Source organism: Amblyraja radiata, chromosome 14 (genome assembly GCF_010909765.2).
Source record: "Amblyraja radiata isolate CabotCenter1 chromosome 14, sAmbRad1.1.pri, whole genome shotgun sequence".
Classification (NCBI taxonomy): Eukaryota; Metazoa; Chordata; class Chondrichthyes; order Rajiformes; family Rajidae; genus Amblyraja; species Amblyraja radiata.
The window spans coordinates 16,037,723-16,058,554 of record NC_045969.1 but is presented as its reverse complement, the minus strand read 5'-3'; the positions used below and the strand labels follow the sequence as shown (position 1 = coordinate 16,058,554).

At 44.3% G+C, this 20,832-nt stretch overlaps 1 protein-coding gene across 2 annotated transcripts in view; it reads left to right on the top strand.

Moving 5' to 3' along the window:
• Nucleotides 1–6,200: 6,200 nt before the first annotated feature.
• The window catches only part of znf654 (zinc finger protein 654), a 73,238-nt gene continuing 58,606 nt past the window's right edge, over nt 6,201–20,832 (top strand). For both annotated transcript variants that reach the window (XM_033032603.1, XM_033032601.1), the window contains exon 1: nt 6,201–6,354. In XM_033032603.1, coding sequence (XP_032888494.1) covers nt 6,229–6,354 — 126 coding nt within the window. In that variant the 5' untranslated portion in view covers nt 6,201–6,228. The remainder of the gene's footprint in view (nt 6,355–20,832) is intronic.

Genomic DNA, 20,832 nt, shown 5'->3' with positions numbered 1-20,832 from the left:
ACTTAAATAATTTGACCAAATAAACAGTGAAACGATCGACATTAAAATAAAACTTTATATAATCATTTTTTTCCACAATTTATTTTGTTTACATTACATCTGATCTTCATCTGAATATTCTTCACCAGATTCAAAGTCTTTTGCAGTAATAGAGTTTCTGCAGTCATCACACTTACATAAATCTGTTGTTATGTTGCAGAAGTGACGATAGCACTCTGCATGATAACCAGGGATACACTGCTGCCTCCTAATAATAGAAGATAATATGTGTCAGGGTGTATTTTACATATTTTCATGTTTTATATTATGTAAGACAATATCGACATATCAATGAGGAAATTAAACATGTATGCATGTCCAGGTAGATGGGATGGCAAGTCTGCAAACTATCAAATTAGTGTTCATTAAAGCACAATGCATGTCCACACAAAACACTTTTGTGTGGACAGGTTCTGAAGAGTGGAGGGGCAGAAGCTGCAGAAAAAAAAAAATCTCATATTACTTAGGTCTGCATGGACTTCAATTCATAAAATGTCAATTTCTTCTTAATGTCAATGAGACTTACACTGTAATTTACTGCCATAGATAAGTTACTTCAAGTTCAAGTGGAGGAGCAGAGGCTGCAGAATAGCTAGAGAAAGAAACATCTCATAATACCTAGGTCTGCATGGACTTCAATTCATAAAATGTCAACCTCTATTTATTGTCAATGAGACTTACACTGTAATTTACTACAATTGATAAGTTATTTCAAGTTCAAGTGGAGGGTCAGGCAGAGGCCACAGAATAAAAATCTCATAGTCATTACGTTTGCATAGACTTCAATTCATAAAATTTCAACCTCTTCTTAATGTTAATGAGAATAACAATAGGTTACTACCATAGAAAAATTAGTTCAAGTTCACATACACCAATTCATTTCTACAGAAACATCAACCATTTCTGACCATTTCTCACTCCAATGGAAGCCTATAAAGTGCGATCAATATCCCTCCGTTTTTCTCCCGTGGTTGGGGCCTGGAAACGGCCGCAACGGACGGCACTATGTACAGCCCCCCCCCCTCCCCCCGCCCGCGGGGATGATCTGTGGCTCCGCGTTCGCGAATCGGCTGCTTCTTAATTGAGACCACGGCTTCACTATATTAAGTACCTAGGCCCCGCGGTCGGAGCACTTTTTCCCGGTAAGTTATCGCAGGCAGCTCTGAGATTAGATGTTAAAGACTTATTACTCTACAAGCTGGCATTAGTGAAAATGTTTAATTGACTGTGTTATGGATACACATAGTTTAGGCCCTCTACTTCATGAATGAATGAATGAATGAATGAATGAGTGAGTGAGTGAGTGAGTGAGTGAGTGAGTGAGTGAGTGAGTGAGTGAGTGAGTGAATGAATGAATTAGCGAGTAAATGAGTGAATGAATGAATTAATGAGTGAATGAATGAATTAGTGAGTGAGTGAATGAGTGAGTGAGTGAAAGAGTGAATGTACAGCCTCCAAATCTCATTTTTTTCACATTATAAAGGGTGCAATTAAATTAATTAAAGTCCATACAGATTAATTTTAATAAATTCAGACTTTAGATCTTACCTTTCAGTTTGAGTTGATTCACAAAGTTTCACAACTTTGTGTTGCAGCACCTCAGCAGGGACTTTGCTTTCAAGGCCTTCTTCCACTTCTATCCACTTAGCTGCACATTTTTCAGACTTCTTAATGCTTTTCTCACTAAATTCAATTACCCTGCTGCAAGTTTCCACAACATGTATTCCACAGAACCAGAGAGAACCTTCATCGGAATCTCCAGTAAAACAGGCATCAGTAGAGGCACTCTCAGCCATGGTGTGTGCTAGCCTGAAACAAGCAGACAACTCAATGTTAAACGTGCTTTGATTGGACTAAAAATACCCAAAGTTTTTCAGGTTTTTCTCTAATTTAATAATAAATGTGCAAGTCTTGTTCATGACGAGTTTCAGGGGTGATTTATATATATTTTTTACACAATATGTGAACATTTCATGTAGTTCGGTGACTTGGGTCACGAAACACTGGAATAAAGCTCCTCGGCCCACAGCCTATTTTGGGATTTCTGCACCAGCACTGCAAATTCCCTTTTGCACCTATCGATTTCTGAATCCTCTCCCCTATAGACAGTACACTTTGATACTCGACATTGCCGCCTCTTTCGCCACACTCTCAACCTGTCTAAGTGCTTCTGCAGTTCAGTTCAGTTTAGTTTATTGTCAGGTGTACCAAGGTACAGGGAAAAGCTTTTGTTGCATTCTAACCAGGCAGCATAAAGACAATACATGATTACAATCAATCCGTTTTCAGTGTATAGATACATACTAAGGGAATAACGTTTAGTGCAATGGTAAAGGCAGCAAAGTCTAATTGAGAATAGTACGAGGGTCACCAAAGAGGTAGATAGTAGTTCAGGACTGCTCTCTGGTTGCCCCCCTGTTTTCTCAACACTTGCCCCTCCACCTATCTTCATATCATCTGCAACCATGGCCACAAAGCCATCAATTCCATCATCTAGATCAAGTGTTGCAAGAGCCCATGTGAATGCCCGGGGCAACATCTTTGATTGGAGTCAAACGTTGTTGAGGACTGGACAAGATGGAATTGAGATACGAAAACATACAAACAGAGGGGCTGGAGATGAACAGAAATAATGGGCAGTATGTTTTGTGGATTTTGGGTCAGAGATTGAAGTGGACAGTGTGTGATTGGGGCACTATTGGAGCAATGTTATAGTCTCACAGCGTGGAAACAGGCTATTCCGCCCAACTTGCCCATGGCAACTAAGATGTTCCATCTACATTAGTCCTGCCTGCATACATTTGGGTCTTAATCATGTACATATCCAAATGTTTTTAAAATATTGTTCATAGTATGAATGAATGAATGAATGAATGAATGAATGAATGAATGAATGAATGAATGAATGAATGAATGAATGAAGCCTCCTGGTGAGCCACTGCAGCAGACGTTTCTCGGTGAGCCACGGAGTCAGTGAGGCCGGAGCCCCCTTGGGTCGGATGGAGCACATGGCTGATGGAGCCTGGGTCTGCAGAGCCCGCGGCCAAGCCTGCACTCCGCGAGTCAACGGAGCCATGTGGCTGGGGCCAGTCGTCGCCATGGAAGTGTCTGGAGAGGACCTAGCAGGGGACCTCTGTGAGGGGGGGGGGGGGGGGAGAACCCGGTGCGGATACTGTGTATACTTTTTAACTTAGTCAACGCCCTTACGTGGCGACTTTTGCATATTTTGGGTATGCAAGCAAAGAATTTCACTGTGACATGTCACGTGTAACAATAAAATATTCATTCATTCATGTTTTTTCAATGTTGTTCATTGTACCTGCCTCAACTACCTCCTCTGGCAGCTCATTCCCTCCAGCGCCTTCAGGTGGGCTGCAGGAGGTGCTCCCGGGACACAAAGATGACCGGCCGAGGAATGGGATGTCGGTTCCTGGGAACTGCTCCAGTACATTGAGCGCGCAGGCCGACTGGACTTTGATTAATGGTGCCAAAAATGTCGGCGCCCGCATGTGTAGTATATGCAAAAATAATTTCACTATGCACTAGCATTTAGTTATAATCACCCCCCAACAGGTCCCAGATACACTAATCCCATCCGCCTGCGTTTGGCCCATATCCCTCTAAACCTGTCCCTTCCATGTACTTGTGGTGGCGAGTGGTGGCGCCATTGAGTGTGCAGCCTCGCCAGCAGCTGTCTGTCCTTTCATCCTTTATTATTTTTAGTCTGTCTAAAAGTTTGTTTATGGAGGTCTTTTAGTCTTTTTTATGTGGGGTGTAGGGGGAGGGGGGCAAGGGGGAAACCATTTTTCTCAGTCAGTAACTGGTCGAGGATGCATCTATTCTCCGAGCCCTATCTTCGCCCCCTCCTCGTGGCCTACCATCTGGATTGGCTCGGCCTTTCCTGCCGGAGACCGGCCAGAGCTTCAGCGGTGGCGCAGCACTGAATTCCATCGCGGAGCAGGCGATGCCTTACCGGGATCGCCGTGTGGATTTCCGGAGGGCCTGCCGACTTTAACACCGTGGAGCTGTGGTCTGCGGCGCTAACTGTAACATCGCGGAGCTCTGGGATCTTCTGCCGAGGATCGCCAATGTTGGAGCTCTGCCCAGCTCGGCCTGTAGACTTCAGAAGCCGTGGTCTCTGGTAGGAGGGACGATGTGGTCTCCCAGGTTCTGCACACCACTCTCTCTCATCTTGACAGCCAGAAGGGGGGCTACTTGAGGATGCTGTTCATAGACTTCAGTTCAGCCTTCAACACGATAGTCCCACCAGACAGGCCGAGAAGCTACTGGATTTGGGGCTCAACACCCCCCTGTGTGCCTGGGTCCTGGACTTTCTCTCCACGAGGCCCCCAGGTAGTCAAGATGGGGGGAAATACATTGAAGTCCCTCACCCTGAGCACAGGATCCCCCCAGGGTTGCGTCCCCAGCCCCCTACTGTACTCCCTGTACACACATGACGGTGTGGCTAGGTTCAGCTCCAACTCAATAATCAAGTTTGCTGATGACCATGTGGTGGTGGGCCTGATCTCAGACAACGATGAGAAGGCCTACCGGGAGGAGGTGGCTGATCTGGCACTGGTGTCAGGACAACATCCTCCTCTTGAACATCAAAAAAACTAAGGAGCTGATCGTGGACTTTAGGAGGGCACATAATTCGAGGACGTCCACACCATTGAGGATAAATGGGGATACTGTGGATAGGGTGAGCTGTTTTAAATACCTGGGAGTCCACATCTCTGAGGATATGACGTGGACATCACACGCTGCAGCACTCGTAAGGCAAAACAGTGCCTTTACCACCTCAGGCAATTGAGGAAATTCAGAGTGTCTTTGAGGATCCTCCAGTGCTTCAACTAAGCGGCTGTGAAAAGCATCTTGGCCGGAAATATCACGATTTGGTTTGGGAACTGCTCTGCCCAGGACAAGGCTCTGCAGAGAGTAGTGCGTTCGGCCGAACGCACTATGGGAACTATACATCAGAAGGTGTAACTCCAGAGCCAATAAGATCATGGAAGACCCCTTCCACCCCTGCAACGGACTGTTCCAGCTGCTACAGTCAGGTAAACGCCTCCGTTGCCATGCTGTGAGAACGGAGAGGTAGAGAAGGAGTTTCTTCCCAGAGGCCATTAGGTCTGTAAACTCCTACCTCACCAGGGACTAACTTTACTGTACCATTCTACTGTTTTTTTTAATTTGCTGTTTTTTATTTCCTTTTTCCTTCCTCCTACAATATGTAATATGCAAAAGAATATGTGATTCTGTTCCATTCTGTTTGTAGTTTGCTTGTTTGTTTGTTTGTTTTTTTGCACAGAGTCTGCGAGCATTGCCACTTTTCATTTCACTGCACATCTCGTATGTGTATGTGATGAATAAACTTGACTTGACTTGAAGCGGCCGATTCGGAAACTCCAAGCCGCTGAGAGTGTTCTTCCGTTCCGACGTCGGAGTTTCATCATCCTTCGAGAGGGCCTGAAACATCGGGCCGCCGTTGCGGCGACTGCAGAGGCCTCAATAGGCCCCGACCACGGGTGAACATGAGGAAGAGGACTGAACTTTATTGCCTTCCCTCAGTGGGAAACATTGATTCCGCTGTGGGCGATGTTTTATGTTTTATGTTAAATTCTATAGTGTTGTGTTTATCTTATTTGTGTGCTACATGGTAACTCAAATTTCACTGCACCAATTGGTGTATGTGACAATAAATGTCCTTTGTCCTTTACTTGTCTAATTGTTTCTTAAACGTTGCAATAGTTCCTGCCTCAACTAGCTTGTTCCATACACCCACCAACCATCCTTTGTGTGAAAATGTTACCTCTCAGATTACTATTAAATCTTTTCCCCTTCACCTGAAATTTATGTGACAAATAAAGCGCTATTGACCATATATGTATATATACACCCACCACCCATGTTAACCATTGCTTTGCTTCCTTTTATGGTGGTCAATGATTACTGGCTGTTGCAGATGTCAATCACCGGCCGCACCCGCCCTCGCGACCCAGGGAACTGGGGAGCGTCGCGTCACGGTGACTCTGACGTATGCGGCGGGGTTAACCAATGGGAATGCGCGGAGCGGAGGAGCGGGGGGCGGGTCACCGTTGGCTCGTACGTGCTGGGGGGAGGGGGGCGTGCGTGGCCGTGACGCAGACGCGTCCGTACGTCGGGTACGCGCAGGTAGGGGGGAGAAGCATGGCGGAAGACGAGGAGTTGGAGGGAGCGAGTCTGAGGAAGGAACTGGAATACATCGAGAGCGAGCTGCGGACGGCCCTGGGTCTCACCTCCGCGTCCAACGAGTACTGCCTGAAGTTCTGTCGAGTGAGTGCGCCTCTCTGTACGGGGCTTACATTTGGGATATTGGGGGGGGGGGGGGGTGGTTTGCTGGGGAGGAACCCAGGACCTAGTGGTTTAGGAGTGAGAGCTACTGACAGCCCCCAGCCCCCCTCCCGCCCTTTACACAGCAATGCCAAAGTTGCAGCACTTGATCTGCCTTGTTCCTGGTGGGGCTGTTTCACAGTTTGACCCTTCCCTACCCACCCTGCTTAACAATTAATTATGAGAGTTGATAGATGATTTCCACATCAGAAAACTCCCCCTCCCCCTCCTCAACTCGATATATAGTTGCTAAGTGTCTTCTGAAAGTTCTTTTGTAAGTGTGAGTTGTGATCCCTCTCCCTCTTTTCAAGAGTTGTTAGATTTGAAGGGCAGTATTTAGTTGTCACGGTGCATCAACAAAGCTGCCAGGCCCCTCTGAGGTTAACTGAAGTTTCGCCCTAAGATGTGATGTGGGTGTACAATTGGAAAGGGTAATCATTGGCCCATCTGTTAATTGTATTCTGGTAACTGGAGGTGGCCTGCTGTCGTGAATAGGAAGAAATGGATTGTTTTTGTGACCCTAACATTTCAAACTGAAGCTAAAAATGTCATGTAAATGTTAATTTTTATTTCAGATTCTACTTAACAAAATAATTTATGCCCTGAGGTGGAATGTGTATGCATAATTTTATTTTCACCGTTTTTGGCCGACTACAGTTTTTGCAGGCCATGTAGGCCAACTAGGATAATATTTATGTTCTGTATGTGTTGCTTCCCAGCTATGTACGTAGATAAATATGGGGTGCCAGACCATCCGGCTGCAAAAAATTGATTTTTAGGTGAACTGTGTACATTCATAGTGTTGAGATGCCGACACATCTCAAAAACTATCACTCATACACTGAGCACGACTGATAGGGCCATGGGGAGACAAAAGTAAAGGAAGATGATCTTAACATGGAAAGAAAGTGGTAAGATAAACTGTGATGGGGCGTCGGTTTGCTAAAATGGGGAGTTTCCCGATTTGAGAGCAATATGATTGTAGGAGCTATCAAATAATTTGTGAAATATTTGCAACATTCCACTTCCTGGCATTCCACTCTGACATGCATTCAGAGAATGCAATTGTTCTTTAATGTTTCCAAAAGACGATTTTACTTATGGTTAAGTAATCTGTAGCTAAATACAAGAATGTTAGGTATATTATAACCAAGATTTTAAGTTACAATATGAGAGTGAAATGTAATTGGTGCAAATGTTCTTGCCTTGTACTAGTAATGTTTTATAATAATTCAGTCATGCATTTTGGTTGGATGTTGAGAAGGTAACCGATGGAATTAAGTCATGTTGTTCGTTATGAAGTGGTGTTCTTTCAGTGTGGCTTACTTGAAACCAAATTAATCTTTCATGTTGTAGAGAACTGTGACACTGAACCTTTCACCTAAGAACCACAGAAATGCCCTAGGATGTGTGAAATGCTGAACTGCTATCTACCTCATTGGTGACCCTCGGACGATCCTTGTTCGGACTTTGCTGGCTTTGCCTTGCACTAAAAGTTATTCCCTGATCATGTATCTGTACACTAAACGGCTCAATTGTAATCCTGTTTTATCTTTCCGCTGACTGGTTAGCACGCAGCAAATGCTTTTCACTGTACCTTGGTGCATGTGAGAATAGAAATCAGGTAAATTCAATGGAAAGAGTAAGAGTCAATGTTATGACAAAGTGTCTTGGACATGAAACATTAAGTCTAAGAAAGAACTGCAGATGCTGAAAAAAATCGAAGGTAGACAAAAATGCTGTAGAAACTCAGCGGGTGAGGCAGCATCTATGGAGCAACGGTATAGGTGACGTTTCGGGTCGAGACCCTTCTTCAGACTGATGTCGAGGTGGGGGGTGAGGGGGGGGCGGGAAGAAGAAAGGAAGAGGCGGAGACAATAGGCTGTGGGAGAGCTGGGGAGGGGAAGGAGGAGAAAGCAAGGGCTACCTGCAATTGGAGAAACATTGTCTATTTCTCTTTCCACAGATGCTTCTAGACGTGCTTGAATGTTTGAGCTTAGTTTATTGTCACGTGTACCGAGATACAGTGAAAAGCTATTGTTGTGTGTTTTGTTGAATGTCCAAGGAGGTGTTGAGATGTAGACACATCTCAAAAGCTATCACTCATACACTGAGCATGACAGCTAGGGCCATGGGGAGACAAAGCTGTCAAAGCTGGTCCATCAACTGTAATTGTAAATATCATTACACAATTAGCCCTCTTCTGAAAATGCTAGTGTATATTTGCTTTATTATACCAGTGACCAATATGTCATTCAAACTCATGTTGATTTTTTTTATTGTATATTGGCTTAAATGATTGTGTGCCTTTTATTTTGAAAAACAGATACGTTTCAAGTACATTTTAACTTTTCACGGAAGAAAGAGCTACCTTAAATTTAGTTGCATCTGGTTGGGTAACTATGGTAGGGTGAAGACTATTCCATGCTTTAATTGTGCGGGGGAAGAATGAATTGCTGTACACATCTGTCTTGGTAGCTGGCATCTCAAATTGGATTGCCCTCGTCTGCTCCTAATTGGTTTGGGTTTGATGTAGGTTTTGTAATCTATGTCGAGCTGACCATTTAACATTTTGTAAAAACAGGTCAAACGGTGAGCTTCATGTCTGTCTTGGAGTGGGTTCCACCCCAGTGAATTCAGAAGTTTGGTAGCACTCGCTTCTCTCTCATAGGTATTAGTAACAAATCGAGCTGCCTGTCTTTGGACACATTCGATGGAAGAAATGTTTTTATTTGTGTATGGGTCCCATGCTGCAACTGCGTGGTCCAAGTGAGGTCTAACGAGGGTGAAGTATAGCTTCTCCTTGACAGAAGTTGAACAATGATGAAAGTTGCGTCTCAGAAAATTTAGAACACCTGTTGCTTTCACAATTGCATGATGAGTCTGACCATTCCAACGTAGATCGTTCTGCAATTTGTTGCCAAGATACTTGGTTTGTTTGGATTCTTCAAGAGTGGCATCAAGTATATTGTAAGATGTTTTGCCTGGATTCCTCTTTCTGGTGACACACATGGTTTCACATTTGGAAGGGTTGAACTGCATGCCCCATTGTTGTGACCACTCAACCATAGTATCGAGATCCTTTTGGAGAGTATCTTCATCATCAGCTGACTTAATTGGACGGTACAACAAACAATCATCAGCGAATAGTCTGGTCGTACTTGTGACTTTTTCATGGATGTCATTTATGTAAAGCAAAAACAGATGTGGGCCAAGTACTGTGCCCTGAGGTGTACCACTCAACACTGGACGCCAATCGGAGCTCTTTCCGTTCACACACACACACGCGCTGAAGACGTTTTGTCAGGAAACTGGAAATCCGTCGTTTCGTGTTGGAACGAATACCATAGAAGTCAAGCTTCTGAAGCAGTCTCTGGTGTGGGATGACATCAAATGCTTTAGAAAAGTCCAGCACTACTAAATGCGTGATGACGTTACTATCAAGGTGCTTGGCCAGGTCATTTGTCGTCAGGATAAGCTGAGACTCACATGATCTATGCCTCCTAAATGCATGTTGGTTGTCAGCAAGAATGTTATGTTTACTCGCGTGTCTCATCAGATTACTATCAATTAAATGCTCCAGCAGTTTGCAGCAAGTACTTGTTAATGAAACAGGACGATAATTCGCTGGGTTGGTGGTTGAACCCTTCTTAAAGAGAGGAGTGATGTTAGCCTTCTTCCAATCCAGCGGAACATCACCTGAGTCAAATGACTGTTGGAAAATGAATCACTTGACTCCGCTATCTTTAAGAGTCCTATCTAGCTCTCTCTTGAAAGTACCCAGAGAACCGGCCTCCGCTGCCCTCTGAGGCAGAGAATTCTACAGACTCACAACTCTCTGTGAAAAAGTGATTCCTCATCTCCGTTCTAAATGGCTTACCCCTTATTCTTAAACTGTGGTTCTGGACTCTCGCAACATCGGGAGCATGTTTCCTGTCTCTAGCGTGCTCAAACCCTTAATAATCTTATACGTTTCAATAAGATCCCCTCTCATCCTTCTAAATTCCAGAGTATACAAACCCAGCCGCTCCATTCTCTCAGCATATGACAGTCCCACCATCCCGGGAATTAACCTTGGGAACCTACGCTGCACTCCCTCAATAGCAAGAATGTCCCTCAAATTTGGAGACCAAAACTGCACACAATATTCCAAGTGCAAGGCTCGAAATTAACGGTTGCCCGGGTGCCAATTGCCATCTAAAGTCCCGCCGGGCAACCTAAACGCTGTACCATGTTGCCCGGCTTGGCAAGCACCTGCCGTTCAACTCTGAACGGGGCCCCCCTCTCTATCTCTCTCTGTCATTCTCCGTCTCCGCTCGCCATCCGTGTTCGGGCCGCCGGGCTCTGCTCTACGGGCGCTCCTCATCCACTGGCACGGCCGGCCGCCTTGCACATGCGCACAACCACGGCCAGCACATCATCGGCTGCCCTGCACATGGGCACTGCCACAGCAACTGGTCGGTGCTGAGCACTTTCTCCCTCCCTTTGCATTGTGGGAGATCTGGCTGCCATTGCTGTCTGGTCGCCGCCTCGCCACGACTGCTGAAAACCAACGCAGAATCACTCCCTGGAGCTGGAGTAACTCCCTGGAGTAATCAGGGAGCAAGAGTTACTCCAAAAATATTCCAAATTGAATTTAAACTGGAGGTGATGAAGGGTCCACCACCAAACTCTGAACAATAACTGCCTATTGCACTTTATCTGTTTATTTATTGTGTATATATATATATGGTCTATGGTATATAGACACACTGAACTTTTATCTCCTGTTCGGTATTATGTTTACATTCTGTTGTGCTGCAGCAAGCAAGAATTTCATTGTCCTATCTGGGACACATGACATTAAAATTCTCTTGACTCTTGACTTAGACTTAAGCAAAAAAGGGTTCTTGGGGAAAAAAGAGGTACCTTAAATGTAGTTGCATCTGGTTAGGTAACTATGGTAGGGTGAAAGTCTTCCATGCTTTAATTGTGCGGGGGAACTCCATGGAGCAGCCAGCATCTCTGGATAGAAGAAACTGGGTGACATTTTGGGTGGAGGTCTTTCTTTAGACTCCCTCCGGTTTTAGTGTTTTTAGTTTAATTTAAAGATACAGCGTGGAAACAGGCCCTTCGGCCCACCGAGTCCATGCCGACCACCAATCACCCGTACACTAGTTCTATCCCACACATTAGTGCCGTGAGTCAAGAGTGTTATATTCTCTCACGTCCCGGTTAGAACAATGAAATCCTTACTTGCAACAGCATAACAGAATATGTAAACATAGTACTCTGTAAACAATGTTATAAACAAGAAAACAAAACAGTGTTCTATCGTATAGTATCGTGTGTGTAGGAAGGAACTGCAGATGCTGGTTTAAACTGAAGATAGACACAAAAAGCTGGAGTAACTGAACAGGTCAGACAGAATCTCTGGACAAAATGAAAATATTACGTTTTGGGTTGGGTCTGAAAAAGATTCCTGCACACCTTTGGAATGTGGAAGGAAACAAGAGCACCCGGAGAAAACCCATGCGATCAAAAGGAAAGGAGTAAAATTCATACAGACAGCACCCATATTCAGGATCAATTCTGGGTCTCTAGCACTTTTGGCAGCAACTTTATGGCCAATGTACTGCCCCATAGTCTTGAACTGAATTAAAACATACAGTAGCTGTAAAGCGGGCATAGGGTCACTTAGAGATTTGAGACCGAAAATTGCTAGTTTTTTTTTAGTAACCAAAGTTATCAACGTATATTTTTTTGTGTGTTGGAAAACAAAATATAGTGGCACAGCTGGTAGACTTGCTGCCTCACACACCAGAGATTGATCCTGTCCTCGGGCACTGTCTGTGTTGAATTTGCACATTCTCCCTGCAAGCATGTGGGTTTCCTCCCACATCCCAAAGACTGGCTTTGTAGGTTAACTTGTATCTGTAAAATTGCCTGTAATGTGTAGGGAGTGGGTGAGGAAAGTGGGATAACAGAGCTTGTGTGAATGGGTAGACAAAAATGCTTGAAAAACAGCGGGTGAGGCAGCATCTATGGAGCGAAGGAAATAGGCGACGTTTCGGATTGAGACCCATCTTCAGACTGATGTGAGGGGGGGGGCGGGAAGAAAAAAGGAAGAGGCAGAGACAGTGGGCTGAGGGAGAGCTGGGAAGGGGAGGAGAAAGCAGGGACTACCTGAAATTGGAGAAGTCAATGTTCATACTGCTGGGGTGCAAACTGCCCAAGCGGAATATGAGGTGCTGCTCCTCCAATTTACAGTGAGCCTCACTCTGCCCATGGAGGAGGCCCAGGACAGACAGGTTGGATTCGGAATGGGAGGGGGAATTGAAGTGCTGAGGCACCGGGAGATCAGGTTGGTTATTGCGAACTGAGTCAAGTCAAGAGAGTTTATTGTCATGTGTCCCAGATAGGACAATGAAATTCTTGCTTTGCTTCAGCACAACAGAATATAGTAGGCATGAATACAGAACATATCAGTGAGTCCATATCTCTATTACTAAAAGTCTGATCTTGATTGCTTTTGGCTTGCTGTGGTGTGATTTCCGAGAGAACGCCGCCACCTATGGCCGTCATTTTTGGCCACCTCGCTCAGAGCCCCCCTCCGCCTTCCGGGACCAGAGGATATTTCCATCGATGAAAAATCAGAGAAATATTAATGTTTTTTTTTTAATTCCCCATTCTCTCTGCTGCCCCCGCTGGCGACAGGGGGTCGAGACCATAAAACCCAGAAGTGTAGTCCCTCACTCAGTCTCTGCCAGACCCAGGAAGCGAGAGGGTCACGGCTCTCTGAGCTGCGAATAACACTGAACGCACGTCTACTCCACGGTGAGTCCCCTTGATGCGGCTGTAAGGTGGCTGCTGCCCAATTGTTTGCCTCGCCTTTTTAATGAGTTTGTGTTCACAAATTGAATTTTGGTTGTTGTGTGGCTGCTGCCCAATTATTTGCCTCACCTTTTTAATGAGTTTGTGTTCACAAATTGAATTTTGGTTGTCGGGTGTCTGCAGCCCAATTGTTTGCCTCGCCTTTTTTAACAAGTTTGTGTTCACAAAATGAATTTTGGTTGTCGGGTGGCTGCTGCCCAATTGTTTGCCTTGGCTTTTAAAATCGTTGCAACAGTTGGCTGCCAGCCCAAGAATCCATTCGGCTCACAATGTCAATACTGCCCTCTTGAAACCAGTACCTTCGGCCCGCAACACCCATACTAGCGCAACAGAACGACCCCCCCCACTGGCGAGCAATATTGGAATTGGTGGAGAGGTGGAATATTGCGTTGGTGACCAGCCCTCCCGTGCGATGCTGGGACCCAACAGGTCCCACTTAGTCTAGTACAATCATATAAATATATACACACATCAATAAATAAGCAGATGAAGAGCAAATAAACATGTCTATTAATGTTCAGAGATTTGTTTCAGTTGAGTTTAATAGCCTGATGGCTGTGGGGAAGTAGCTATTTCTGAACCTGGACATTGCAGTCTTCAGGCTCCTGTACCTTCTACCTGAATGTAGTGGGGAGATGAGTGTGTGGCCAGGATGGTGTGGGTCCTTGATGATGCTGCCAGTCTTTTTGAGGCAGCGACTGTGTTGTGCGAAGCGATCGCCATGCCTGCGCTTGGTCTCCCCGAGGTTGATCATTCGCTGAATAATCTAACCACATTTTTGTTTGGAAGTGGAAAGAAATAATAGAAATTGCATTCATTGCAACATGTAAAAATTGTTGAGATAAGGGCCTGTCCCACTTGGCTGTCTTTCGCGCGCCATTTACGCGACCTGCTAGCGTGTGGGTAGTGCGGGGACAGGCGCATGGAGTGGTGTGGAAGAGTGTGGATTGGCGTGGAGGAGTGTGGACTTCGGCCTGCACTAAATCTTCGCGCGCCACCGGCCTGTCGCGTAACTGACGGCCGAAGTGGGACAGATCCAAGACTCTGGCGCGACGCAACATCTCATCTCCAGCAGAAGCAGGCAAACGATCGTCAAACTCAGCCTGGGGCTCACGGCCGTTGCGGATCCGGATCCGCCCCCACTCCTACTCCCAGAGCGGGGCCTATTGAAGATAGACACAAAATGCAGGAGTAACTCAGCAGGGCCGGCAGCATCTCTGGAGAGAAGGAATGGATGACGTTTTGGGTCAAGACCCTTCTTTCAGACTGAAGAAGAGCCTCGACCCGAAACATCATCCATTGCTTCTCTCCAGAGATGCTGCCAGTCCCGCTGAGTTACTCCTGCATTTTGTGTCCATCTTCAAATGATGTCATGCGCTTCAGACCGCTGTGCGGGCGCATGATGACGCGCGCGACTCTCACGGAACCGTCGCGCGACCGTCACTACTGGCCTGTCGCGTAAGTGATGGCCAAAGTTGGGACAGGCTCAATACTGTATTATAATTTTGCTGCATGTCATTGTGGTATATATCATGTCTTGATTGGTGAATGTTTAGTTTGTGACTTTATTTGAAGCAGAAAAAATATATGAATGCTCCATTGAGCATAATTCCGACTGGTAACTACGCATTTCGTCCAAGCACATTATCGCACATGTCATGCAAGCCGTCTTGGATGACCACCTAAACTGTCATTTGGCAACCTAAAAAGCTACCTAGGTTGCCCGGCTTGCAACAGAGGAAAAAAAGTTAAGTTAGAGCCCTGCAAGTGTGGTCTCACTAGTGCCCTGTACAACTGCAGAAGGACCTCTTTGCTCCTATACTCAACTCCTCTTGTTATGCAATAGACAATAGGTGTAAGAGTAGGCCATTCGGCCCTTCGAGCCAGCAATGCCATTCAATGTGATCATGGCTGATCATCCCCAATCTGTACCCCGTTCCTGCCTTCTCCCCAAATCCCCTAACTCCGCAACTTTTAAGAGCCCTATCTAGCACTCTCTTGAAAGCATCCAGAGAACCTGCCTCCACCGCCCTCTGAGGCAGAGAATTCCACAGACTCACCAATCTCTGAGAAAAAGTGTTTCCTCGTCTCCATTCTAAACACAGGCTAACATGCCATTCGCTTTCTTCACTACCTGCTGTATCTGCATGCTTACTTTCATTGACTGATGAACAAGGACTCCCAGATCCCGTTGTAGTTCCCCTTTTCCTGACTTGACACCATTTAGATAATAATCTGCCTTCCTGTTTTTGCTACCAAAGTGGATAACCTCACATTTATCCACATTAAACTGCATCTGCCATGCATCTGCCCACTCACCTCGCAGTTCACACTGCCACCCAGCTTTGTGTCATCTACAAATTTGCTAATGTTACTTTGAATCCCTTCATCTAAATCATTGATGTATATTGTAAATAGTTGCGGTCCCAGCACCGAGCCTTGCAGTTCCCCACTGGTCACTGCTTGCCATTCTGAAAGGGACCCGTTAATCCCTACTCTTTGTTTCCTGTCTGCCAAGCAATTTTCTATCCATGTCAGCACTCTCCCCCCATACCACCTAATTTTGCCCACTTATCTCATATGTGGGAACTTATCAAGCTTTCTGAAAGTCCAGGTACACTATATCCACTGGCTCTCCCTTATCCATTTTCCTAGTTACATCCTCAAAAAATTCCAGAAGCCAAATGTGTCCATGTTTTCTCGAGCCACTTCCACCCTGGGATGCAGACCATCAGGCCCTGGGGATTTATCAGCCTTTAGTCCCATCAGTCTACCCAACACCATTTCCTGCCCATTGTGGATTTCCTTCAGTTCCTCCATCACCCCAGATTCTCTGGCCATAAGTACATCAGGAAGATTGTTTGTGTCCTCCTTAGTGGACGGATACAAAGTACCTGTTCAACTCATCTTCCATTTCTTTGTTTCCCATAATAAATTCACCTTTTTCAGTCTTCAAAGATCCAACTTTGGTCTTAACTAATTCTTTTCTCTTCACATACCTAAAGAAGCTTTTATTATCCTCCTTTATATTCGTGGCCAGCGTACCTTCATACCTCATCTTTTCTCCTCATATCGCCTTTTTAGTTATCTTCTGTTGCTCTTTAAACGTTACCCAATCCTCTGGCTTCCTGCTCATCTTCGCTATGTTGTATTTTAGACCACCAGGGGTGCCCGGGAGATGGCCAGCCCTGCCGGCAGTCTGTTCGTTTTTTCATCTTTTTGTTTAGTGTTTGTTAAAAGTTTGATTTAATGTACTTCAGTTTGTTTTATGCGGGGGGATCGGGTTCTTACCTTCCTGGACATGTGATCATTTTTCGGATCACATTCTCCGGGCTCTGCGGCCTACTCATCGATGGAGCTGGTAGCTGCCTCGGACTGTCGTGAGCCCCACCGCGGGGCACAGACTTAACATCAGAGTGGATCCCTTGCCTGGGATCGCTCCCATTGCCTGTGGACTTACCAACAAGGGCTCGCAGTCTCGGGAGAGGCTAGTTGGGAGCTCCAACACCGCAGAAGGTTCAACCAGCCCCGAAGCGAGGTGTGATCGCCCGGCGCGGGGAGCTGACAACCCGGCGAAGCGGTAGCTGAACGCCTCGACCACCTAATGGCTCATTAACCTCAAGTTCCCTTATCAAACCCAGTTCATTACACAACACTAAATCCAGAATTGCCTTCTCCTTGGTAGGCTCCAGTACAAGGTGCTCTAAGAATCCATCACGGAGGCACTCCACAAACTCCCTTTCTTGGGGTCCAGTACCAACCTGATTTTCCCAGTCTACCTGCATGTTGAAATCTCCCATAACAACCGTAGCATTACCTTTACGACATGCCAATTTTAACTCTTGATTCAACTTGCACCCAATATCCAGGCTACTGTTTGGGGGCCTGTAGATGTCCCATTAGGGTCTTTTTACCCTTAAAATTCTTTAGTTCCATTACAATATCCAATAACATTTACCCCGAGAGTTGCCATTTTTCTGTTCATGAGCCCATATGACTTTGGAATAGAAAGTTAAAATAATAACGCAAATATTGTCGCTCTTTATTTTGGGAGGAAAATGGGCAAAATAAACTAACTAGCAATAAAAATAACTGAATATATCAAATAAATATAAGATTGCAGTTTAAATGGGGAGATTTGTGACCTGATTGTCTTGAATAGGCATGGCTCCTTTGGAAATTTCCATATCCTGAATCATTCCTGCTCAGAGTTGGTAAGCTGTAATGTGAGTATAAGGCATTGTGGCACACAAAGGCCAGAGTAGAATATATGGATATCATTCCGCAGCCCAGTCACTCAAAGTACAGTGGGATTTGTGTGACCATCTTTCGGCAGGGTAAGGGAAAGCACCTAATTTTAGAATTGGATGGTGCACAACAGCGATGATGCAAAGAAAGTAGAAATCCAGTCAACTGGAAGAACCGTGAAAAAACAATAACGGCCGTGCAAGAAAAAATATGAAAAATAGTGTACAGTAAAACATGAACTGATTGAATGGGATTGGGTATGTGAGTCCATTGATGAGATGGATAAGGCCATAAGGAATAACGAGGACATTTCAAATTTATTCATTAAAACATGCATCTTTTCACCTGTTGGAGGCAACGATCAAACTACCTTGTGAATGAGAAAACTTCAAAATTAGGCACAAGGAGTACAAAAAATGTTACAAAATTTTTAGATTAAAAAAATCAAGTCTGTAATTTATCCCATCAGATAAAGCATAAAAAGAAGTTTAATTTGACACCTAATTCACTTTCATATCTCAAGTATTTAAAAAGTTATGGCCATTTTCATACTCGGAAATTAGCATCTTGTTCCCTATTGATTTTCTATGGACATAACAAAAAAGTTGTGATCGTGAACAGTCAAAAGCACATAACTTTCTTAAAAATTAAGAGAACTGAATGAAATTTTCAGTTATCGTAGATTGAACCATTCTGAAACAAATATAAAATAATCTTACTTGGATGACCTGAAATTAAAGCATATAATTAGTTAGTTACCCAAGTGTAGCTAATTTCAAACTTCAATTACTAGATCTAAACATCTATCCATTTCTTAATAAATGATTAACATTTTTAAATAGCCTATGTGTCCAAATAATATTCATAAATAATTCACAATAAAACATGATTTTTAAATCTCATTTACATTAATTTATAGGCCAAATGGAAGGAATTCAGTGTTTAATTGCTGTAAATTAAAGTCCATTTAAATCAGCTTTCTAGTGGGATCCTGTGAACGCGCTGGTTTAGAACGTTCACATTGCGCTAGATTTGTGCCCCCAAATGCCCAGAAAAATACTGCGGGATATAATGGGCCCAAAATGAGCTACTCGCAATATTAAACTTTGTATAAAGGGATCTTAAGAAGCCCTTTTTAATGTAAAAATATGCAGCCTACCTTCAGTTGTTTGCTCTATGAGACCCTGCGGTTGCTGGTGGTCGCGGGTTTAGAGATTGATTTTTAAACTACTATAACTATTATACGAGGTCTTTAAAACTAATAATAGCTTTTGCGACGGGGTCTTCCAGCGATTTTTCGTTAATAATTAACTAGGCTGAACATCTTCGATTTGAACAGCCTAGAGAAAATCGCGTTTTAAACCCGCCCCCCTCTAAACGGCGCCAAAATCGCTCACACCCGCAGCGACAGATTTTCAGCGACGCTTCAGGTAGGCTTTGCAACATACCTACAAGGAGGAAGTCCATAAGATTTTATATTTAAAAAAAAATTTGAATATAAGAAAACTCAAGATAAACAGACCTTCAGGTCCTGATGGTTTGTAGACCATGATATTTCAAGGAAAACTACAGGAAATTTGGCACAGTGTTGTTTTTAATTTTCCTAAGTAATCCAGTTTAATGAATTGGGCTTTTTGATCATCTTTTCGATGCCAGGTTCATCATCTGGCATACCTGGTTTATGTATCCCCCTCCCCATTATATTTACTGAGCCCCATTTCTGGCACTCTCCGTAAATCCACCTGGTATCCACCAAATGTATTATTTAACTGTATAACATCTTTGATACAAGGTGAATTAAAAGTGTGTTAATAGGAATGCTGTGAATTTGTCTGGAAAATCTATCAGTGCTACCATTAAAGTTCCAAATATACTGGGTTGTTGGAGTTTTACTGTACCGCTATAGTTTAAGAAGTGTGAGGAAGCCAGATGAGGAAACTCCCGACCTGTCAGTTTGCCAGCAGTTATGGAAGAGTAGTTATTGAACTGTAGAGGCACAGTAACTGAGTATTTAAATGCATACGCAGTGATCAAAAAACATCATGGATTTGTGAAGATTGTTATTTCTGACAAATTCTGGTTAGAATTTTGAGCATGACGTTAATGTGTTCAAAAGTTGTGTCCAGTGATGCCTTTAATTAAAAACCCACAAAGTGCTGGAAATCCTCACTCAGCAGGTCGGATAGTATCAGCGGACATAAAAACCGAGTTAAGGGCTGGTCAATTGGTCAAAGGGCCGGTGACGATTCTGGTCAAGGGCTCATCGTCAGACCTCATCCATTGATGCCTACATGCACATTCAGAAGGCAAGTGCAAAGCTTCTGCTTTAAAAATATATGGGTTAGAGGTAATGCAGTTTGGAGGTGTGTAGGTTTGGAATGTCACAGTTGTGGAAGCTAGTAGATCTGCTGTCTCGCAGCATTGAGGGTAGAAGCAATAGGTAGCAAGGTGAAAAGTAAAAGTGGCAGGCAGACAATTCCAGGGCAAAAATCAAAAAGGGCCACTTTTCAACACAATTGTATAAGGGGTAAGAGTGTTGTAAAAACAAGCCTGAAGGCTTTGTGTCTCAATGCAAGGAGCATTCGTAATGAGGTGGTTGAGTTGAATGTGCAGATAGCTATTAATGACTATGATATAGTTGGGATCACGGAGACATGGCTCCAGGGTGACCAAGGCTGGGAGCTGAACATCCAGGGATATTCAATATTCAGGAGGGATAGACAGAAAGGAAAAGGAGGTGGGGTAGCGTTGCTGGTTAGAGAGGAGATTAACGCAATAGAATGGAAGGACATTAGCTTGGAGGATGTGGAATCGATATGGGTAGAGCTGCGAAACACTAAGGGGCAGAAAACGCTAGTGGGAGTTGTGTACAGGACCACCTAACAGTAGTAGTGGTTGGGGATGGCATCAAACAGGAAATTAGAAACACGTGCAACAAAGGTAAAACAGTTATAATGGGTGACTTTAATCTACATATAGATTGGGTGAATCAAATTGGCAGGGATGCTGAGGAAGTGGATTTCTTGGAATGTATGCAGGATAGTTTTCTAAACGAACATGTAGAGGAACCAACGAGAGAGCAGGCTATTCTAGACTGGATATTGAGTAATGAGGAAGGGTTAGTTAGCAGTCTTGTTGTGCGTGGCCCCTTGGGCAAGAGTGACCATAATATGGTTGAGTTCTTCATTAGGATGGAGAGTGACATAATTAATTCAGAAACAAGGGTTCTGAACTTAAAGAAAGGTAACTTTGAGGGTATGAGACATGAATTGGCCAAGATAGACTGGCAATTGATTCTTA